Genomic DNA, 8,546 nt, shown 5'->3' on the forward strand with positions numbered 1-8,546 from the left:
TTGATCAAACCCAATCAGGATTTATGAAGAATAGACATATTGCTAACAATATCAGACTAGTTTTGGACATTCTCGATTACTCCCACTTGATTTCTGAGAAAAGTTATATATTATTTTTAGACTTCTATAAAGCTTTTGATACCCTTGAACATAATTTTATTTTTCTCAGTCTTAAAAGGTTTGGGTTTGGTCCATTTTTTTGTAACGCAATTCAAACTCTTTATAGTAATGCTAACAGCTCAATTAAACTGAAAAATGGGACTTCAACTAGATTTGATGTTAAAAGGGGCATACGCCAAGGATGTCCCATTTCTCCTTATTTATTTCTACTGGCTGCACAATTATTAGCAGATCATATTAAGCAAAGTGATCTTTTAGGCATCAATATAGCAGAAAGGGAAGTGATTGTCAGTCAGTTAGCGGATGACACTACTCTCTTTTTAAAAAATAGTGATCAAGTTGCCATAGCTTTAGGAGTAATAAATACATTTTCAGAAGCATCTGGTTTACACCTGAATATTGCCAAATGTGAATTATTATCTGTGAAAGATTGTGATGCTCCCTCTATTTGCAATATCCCGATTAAAGAAAAAGTCGTTTATTTAGGAATTGTTATAACCAAAAATGAATCCATACGCTGTAGTGATAATTTTACTCCAATTATAGAAAAAACTCATAAAAAACTTAATCAGTGGCTTCAAAGAAATATCTCTTTAAATGGAAGAGTGCTACTTACTAAAGCTGAAGGTCTATCCAGATTAGTCTATGCTGCTTTGGTCTTACAATTAGAAAACAAAATTTGTAAAACAATAGACAAGTTATTATTTAACTTTGTTTGGAGAAATCGTACACATTACATTAAGAAAACAGTTGTGATGAACACCTATGAAAATGGAGGACTAAATTTTTTTAGATTTTAATACATTAAATTGCACCTTTAAAGTTAATTGGATGAAACAATTTTTAAAGTGCCCCACATCGATTTGGAATTATATCCCTAACTATATTTTTTCAAAGCTGGGTGGCTTGAACTTTCTCTCCCTGTGTCATTATAATATTGAGAAGTTACCCATAAAGCTCTCGGCATTTCACAAGCAAATGCTTCTTGCTTGGTCTCTTATCTATAAACACAACTTTTCTCCACACTCTTTTTTTGTTTGGAATAACCGCAATATACTCTACAAAAACAAATCCTTATTTCTTCAGAGTTGGTATGATAAAAAAATTATTTTAGTTCATGATCTCTTTAATGAAAATGGTTTTTTGCTATCATATTATGAGTTCTTACAGAAGTTCAATTTTCCTGTGTCACCAAAAGAATTTGCCATTGTATTTGATGCTGTTCCTGCAGGAATTATTACACTGTTTAAAGGCTTGAACAGAACTCTATGTATCACATCATCTCTCTGTGATCCATTTGAAACAACAGTGGGCAAAGCTTGTCTTGTTCCAAACTCAAATAACAAATCAATCCGTATTTTGTTTCAGAAAGAAGTTGTTGCAAAATCATATGTTATTACTTACTGGAGCAATTTCACAAATATTTCAAACTGGAGAAAAGTTTGGCTTTTGCCACACAAATATCTTATTGTGAACAAAGTCAGAGAAGTGTCTTTTAAATTAATTCACAGATTCTACCCAGTGAGTAGCTATTTAAAAAGATTTAAATTGAATATTAACACAATGTGCACTTTCTGTAATTTAAAAGAAGAAACAACTGTACATTTATTTTGGTATTGTTCCTACACAAAAACATTTTGGGGTAACTTTTGCAAATTTGTTATTGAGTTTATATATTCCAATTTTTCTTTGCTTTGGGAAAATGTATTATTTGGTTTTATTGATACAGACAATAGTACAGATAAAATGTTCTACTTCATAAATCTTTTACTTTTACTTGCTAAATATCATATCCATAAATGCAAATTCTCCAATAATAAACCACTTTTTAAGGTATTCATAAAAGAACTGAAACAATACTTTGAAACACTTTCCGGTTCAGGAAACACTAAGGCTAGGAAAACATTATCTTGTCATGCCCTATTTAAAATTCCCCTGTAAAAAGCGGTACTTCGTTTCGATTTACTTACACTATTAATATTGTATTTTTATTTTAAGCTTTACGTTATATGTATCTCTTATTCAATTTATTGTATTTTTTCCCCTTCTTTACTGTTTTATCCCCCTGGCATCTTTTATGTTCCTTATATAGTTCCTAATGTGTCATTATGCTGTAATAATTTACTGTTTAATAAAAAAAATAAAAAAATAATAAAAAAAAAAAAAAAAAAAAAAAAAAAAAAAAAAAAAAAAAAAATCATTAAAAAAAAAAAAAAAAAAAAGATGATGATAAATCACAATGCTAATGCTACCGAAAACATTCAACTAAATGCTACCCTGCACACTGCTAACTTAGCTCACTAGATAACTGCTATTGAGACATTAGCGGTGTGGTAAAAAACCTATAATTGAAATTAATACATTTTTTTTACTCAACTTGTAACCTGCACTTGCAGATTTAAGTTGCGCCAACTACTATAGCTTTTTTATTAACCTGGAATATGCACTTTGAATTTGAAAGCATATCTGAGTTCTTCATTAATCCCTCGTAACATTTAGCCCTTCACCTTTTGTATTGTTTTATAGCCATGCTTACATCTACACACTTCTAATTCTACTGGAAGCATGTCAGTTCAGGACTGGTGGATTAAATCTGCTGTTCAAAAGTCATATGACTGTGTCCAGCAACTACTGTATCCTCTGACTGCCCCAAAAAAGAGCCAGTTGATAGAATGGAAACAAAACTTGTACGAAACAGAAAGAGCCAGCCCGGATGGGATCTCTGATTGGCCAGGTATGTGTTTAAACATTAAGCTATCTCTTCTATTTACGGTTTGAGCCGTTATATTTTTATTAGTCGCTAATAAATTAGCTGCTTTATTAAAGTCACTTAGTCGCTTTATTTTATCAGGGGTCGCCACAGCGGAATGAACCGCCAACTATTCCAGCATATGATTAACGCAGCTGATGCCCTTCCAGCCGCAACCCAGCACTGGGAAACTCCCATACACACTCATTCAGACATACACTACGGCCAATTTAAAATTACCCAATTCATAGCGCATGTGTTTGGGCGGGGAACCCAGAGCACCCACACAGGGATAACATATAAACTCCATATTGAATTTCCAACTGATCCAGCCGGGACTCGAACCAGTGATCTTCTTGCTGTGAGGTGACAGTGCTAACCACTGTGCTGCCCTAAGTTCCTAATAGTTTTTTTTATATTTTGGTATAAACTGTTGTCGATTATCCAGCCTGATCTCACGAGAAAACGTAAGTGTTTTACGTTTCGTCAGTTTAGTGGCTAATTCGTACGTATTCGTGCGAGTTCAGTCGTACGAAATTGTACGATTTTAAAAAGGAGGCGTGGCACCTAACCCCACCCCTAAACCCAACCGTCATTGGGGGATGAGCAAATCGTACTAAATTGTATGAATTAGATCGTACGAATTGATACGAATTAGCCACTAAATCAAAAAGTTACGAATTGCCGTGAGATTGTGTTGTATTATCACGCGATTATACACAGCAAAATCCCCAGAGTAAAGGCCATTCACACTAAAAACATTAACGTTAAAGATAAATATAGTGCGATAAATATATTTGCGTCCACATTGACGAACGAAATAAGAGTCTCGTGTGTTGCAGTTTCCAAAGTCATGAAAATGGATGTAGATGACCTACTGCTATGTATATTTCACAAAAATATCAAAAAATATCAATAGCATGGCTATTAGCATTTCTGCAACGTCATCTGCCATCTGATTGGCTGACAGGGTTTTATCATTCATCAGCCGTGAAAAAAAATCGCTTCGAAAGTAATACCAACGATACAGTTGCCCTGTAGCTTCATTGTTATAGTTATGTTGTGAACTTTGCTGTTCTTGTGAACGATTTTATAATGATATATTTTTTTGTTATCTTAATCGTTACCATGCTTGGTGTGAACGGGCCTTTAAAATGTTTAAAGTGTTAATGTTGTGGTGTTGAACTAACACGGATGGTGTGAAAGAGCATTCTCCGACTGGTGTAATTATTGAGAGTCTGCCCTCATTAACACTGGTAGTGTGACGTACAGTATATAGACCATTTTGAAGGATGTAAACAATAACAATGGTCCTAATGTATTTCCTGGATTACATGTTGAATTTCTATAGCTTCCGAGAATCCAAAAAGGTCCACATATTGATAAATAATGCTATGATAGCTGTTTTAACATGAAAATAGGATTGAATTGCCTCTTGTTGCAGTTATGAAATAGTTTGATAACAAGCAGGAAATGTTCAAGGGCCAATGACATCACCACATTGAAATGGTCTACAGGGTAGGCCATTTATAATAAAATGGGAATGGTTGGTGATATTAACGTCCTGTTTGTAGCACATTAGTCTATGCGAGGGGGCTCATGAAAGAATAAAGTTACGTTAAAACCAAGCACCATTGTTTTTCTTGGAAAATTCCCAATAAGTTTGATGTCACATGACCCTCTTCCTATTGAAAAACAAAAGTTGGATCCAAAATAGCGACTTCAAAATGGCCACCATGGTCACCACCCATCTTGAAAAGTTTGCCCCCTCACATATACTAATAAACAGGACGTTAATATCACCAACCATTCCCATTTTATTAAGGTGCATCCATATTAATGGCCCACCCTGTATACAGCCGGGGCATTTTACACTTCAGTCAGCTTAATAGACTCCTCTCGTTGACGCCATTTACTTACCACGACAAGTGACTGAACGGTGTATTTTTAACTAAGATTATGGGAAACAATTGTTATCTGGACAAGTTAAAAAGATAAGTGGCTTACATATTTACATCAGGGTGGACCAGTCACAGTCGGCTTTCATTGCTTTATTAATTAAATAAGAGGTTACGAGATTAATTCAATTAAATAACATTCATATTTTTATATATAATGCTATTTTACAATGTAGATTGTGTCAAAGCAGCTTAACACACATTAAGAAAAGAGCGTAAAAGCCATAATATTTTAATTTAATTTTGTTAATGTTAGAAAATGTAATTTTATTAATGAAGCGGATGTTTTAGAGGCTTTAAAATAAAAGTAATAAATGGAAATAAACTGTGGGAATGGAAAAAAATTACAGAATATGCTAAAATAATTATGTTTGCTGTTTGTTTAAACTTGTTTTCCCACTTTTTTATTATGCTTTAAACAACACATACATGACAATAGAGTAAACAGAATAATGCCAGGGTGATAGAGAGTAAATAACAGCACAAAAATAATAATAAAACGAACACAAAAATATTAGAGTATAAATAATTAACTAAAATTCTTACAATTACAAACAAGCAGGACCTTTACATTAATCAAAACTTGTGAAACTAGAGCACAGTTGGACGGTTTTAATGGCCTTTCTGTTAGCACTATGCTCAATAGTAGTTTTTCAGTTCCTTATAAAACACAGTAAAACAGAGTTTTTTTGTTGGAAAATTTACACTTATGAATATGAAACTTCATTAACAAATTGAATAGGTTAAAAACAAAAACTTCGTTAATCAAATTATCATAATTAAAATATCCAAAATTTTCTAAATGCAAATTAAAATGAAAGAGTACCTTTTTTAATTTAAATAAAAACAGAAGCATCATACCTCAGCTTTTTACCATTCAATTCAATTCAATTCACCTTTATTTGTATAGCGCTTATACAATGTAGATTGTGTCAAAGCAGCTTCACATAAAGGGTCAAAGTAAACAGGAACAGTGTAGTTCAGTTTGTAGTGTTTAAGTTTAGTTCAGTTTAGTTTAATAATCACTACTGAGAGTCCAAATACTGAAGAGCAAATCCAACGATGCGCAGCTCTACAGATCCCGAACCATGCAAGCCAGTGGCGACAGCGGAGAGGGAAAAACTTCACTAATTGGTGAACGTGAAGAAAAAAAACTTTGAGAGAAACCAGGCTCAGTTGGGCACGGCCATTTTAATTTCTCCGCTGGCCAAACGTCTTGCGCAGAGCTGCAGTCTCAGTGGGGGAGGCTGGAAGCTGGCCTCAGCGAAGACTCGTCTATCTCTGGAGCGTCACAGGAATCAGTCTCATGTTCTCCACTCTTCCATGACCACCACAGTAGCTGCTCAGGATTCGGCCAGGTCCAGGATATGGAAACCTTGGGATCATCTCGTCATTGATCTTGGATCGAAGTGACTCTGCATAGTCTGAGGGCCTCGGGAAGAGTATCCCCAGGTGGAAATAGAGAATAAAGAGAATAATTAGCGTAGCTGCTGTTCATAGTGTATATAAACAAGATGCAGAACCTGTGTGGAAGCCCCCTAAGTGGTGCACTGAGTGTATGCTTTACTAAACAGTAAAGTACATAACCACAGTGCCAAAAGATGCGGGGTACAGTTTCCAAATACAAAGAACTAAAAAGAGCAATTTATATCAATATCCTGTTTAAATTTACCGAGGAAATGTTTAACCGGGTAGAATTTATTTATTTCTTTTATTTTAATTGTAACCAAAAATTTGTGAGGTAACACTTTCCCATTTAGGAATTCTTACAAAATGATTCCAATAGGTAATAAAGCTAGGTTTGGAAACAACTTGGTTTAAAAAGAGAGTAGATTTGTTACTGTTTGTTTAAACTACTTATTTAAATTGAGCTGAAACAACACATTTCTTGATTTTTTTTTTTTTGATGACTTAATTGTTTCATGTTTAATCCACTTAAATTTGTAATAATAATAATAATTTAACGTTATTCCTTCATGTTGTACCAACACAAATCGATTCTGTGGAACTTAGCATTTTTACCGAATGCTAATTTTCCGGGCCACCGCGCGCCCCCTGCAGGTGAAACATCCAACCGCGCAGTTGATCACTTGACCAGTGACGTCACAGAGCTGAACGCCATTATACTGATGGCAGATCTTCATCTGGAGTGAAATAGAGTTCAACAGGAGAAAAACAGCGCGGATTTAACGCGAGGCCTAGATCGCTGGCTCTTTTGTGCGCTCGTCGACGTCTTCGGTAGATCTCTATGGCTGCCGCGAGAGGTTAGAGGCTCGAACCAGGCTTTGTTTTTCTTCCGTCGGGCGAGAGTTTGGCCATGGCGGCGGCTGGAGGGAAGACGTACTCGTTCAAGGTGGTGCTGCTGGGCGAGGGTTGCGTCGGGAAAACATCTCTGGTGCTGCGATACTGCGAGAACAAATTCAACGACAAGCACATCACCACACTTCAGGTAAGAGAGCCCGACAGGATAATGTAATCCCTGGGGATTATATACAGGTGTGAGCCAGGCTTTTGTGGCTTCATCGCCGAAATCTCTGTCAGTAAAGAGATAGTTTACCTAAAACATGAAAAATTACTGCGTTTACTCTTCCTCCAGTGGATTTAAACCTTTATATGAGTGTATTTCTTGTGTTGAAGATTATGTGAAGAAAGCGGAAAACGTGTAACCATTGACTTCCATAGTAGGAAAAACAAATGCTGCTGAAGTCTGTGGGCACAGGTTTCAAACATGTTTCAAAACATCTTCTTTTGTGTTCAAATACAGGAAATGCAGCCATAGTGGTTTGAAACCTTGAGGTAAAGTTGGTTTTATAGTCGCACTTTCGTTCATTTAACTGTCTCTATATTGTTTACCACGCTAGTTAGACCGAATATTCGGTCAGAATTAGCATGCGAGTATGACTTCAAAACAACATTAGCAATATCTAATCGACTGTAAACAATGCTGTACTTTGATAGTCATTGGTTTATGATATGATTTCACCCTGTAGAATTTACAGACTACTTATCTGAAATGATATTATTAAAGGGAATGTCTGAATATCCGAATATAAAACCAACTTTACCTCTATAGGAAATCATATTAGCAGCCAATTGCTATCAAAGTGCAACATTGTTCACAGTCAATTAAATGGTGCTTATGTTGTTTTGAAGTTGTACTCACACACAATTTCAGATCACGTATTCAAAGTAGGATGGTAAATAATTTAGGGTATAATCACAAGTTATTACTACAAGTCAGGCCCACACGGAATTTGCAGATTTTTAGCTCATTGTTGAGTCTGTTTATTTACTTGTGTGCAAATTTATATCTCTTCGGTTTTTAAATAAATTTCAGTAATAATATTGACTGATATGAAAATGTTAAGTTGATTTATTCACAATAAAGTTTATGAAGTAATATTATCTGCCTTTTAGTAGAGATGTCATTTGAGAGACTTTATTTGAGAGATATTATATGAGAGACTTTGTTTACCACAAATGTAAATCTTATTGGATTTGCATTGTAAACATTAAATAAAATTTTAAAAGGTTTTATTTTTTTGATTGATTTATATATATATATATATATATATATATATATATATATATATATATATATATATATATATACACACATATATATATATATATATATATATATATATATATATATATATATATATATATATATATATATATACACATATATATATATATACACATATATATATATATAC

General features: G+C 34.2%; 1 protein-coding gene across 1 annotated transcript in view; it reads left to right on the plus strand.

The window, feature by feature from the left end:
- The first annotated feature begins 6,930 nt into the window (after positions 1 to 6,930).
- Positions 6,931 to 8,546, plus strand: part of rab21 (RAB21, member RAS oncogene family) — a 20,378-nt gene continuing 18,762 nt past the window's right edge. The window contains exon 1 of the mRNA XM_056455008.1: positions 6,931 to 7,276. Coding sequence (XP_056310983.1) covers positions 7,145 to 7,276 — 132 coding nt within the window. The 5' untranslated portion in view covers positions 6,931 to 7,144. The remainder of the gene's footprint in view (positions 7,277 to 8,546) is intronic.

The sequence above is a fragment of the Danio aesculapii genome, chromosome 4 (genome assembly GCF_903798145.1).
Source record: "Danio aesculapii chromosome 4, fDanAes4.1, whole genome shotgun sequence".
Lineage (NCBI taxonomy): Eukaryota > Metazoa > Chordata > Actinopteri > Cypriniformes > Danionidae > Danio > Danio aesculapii.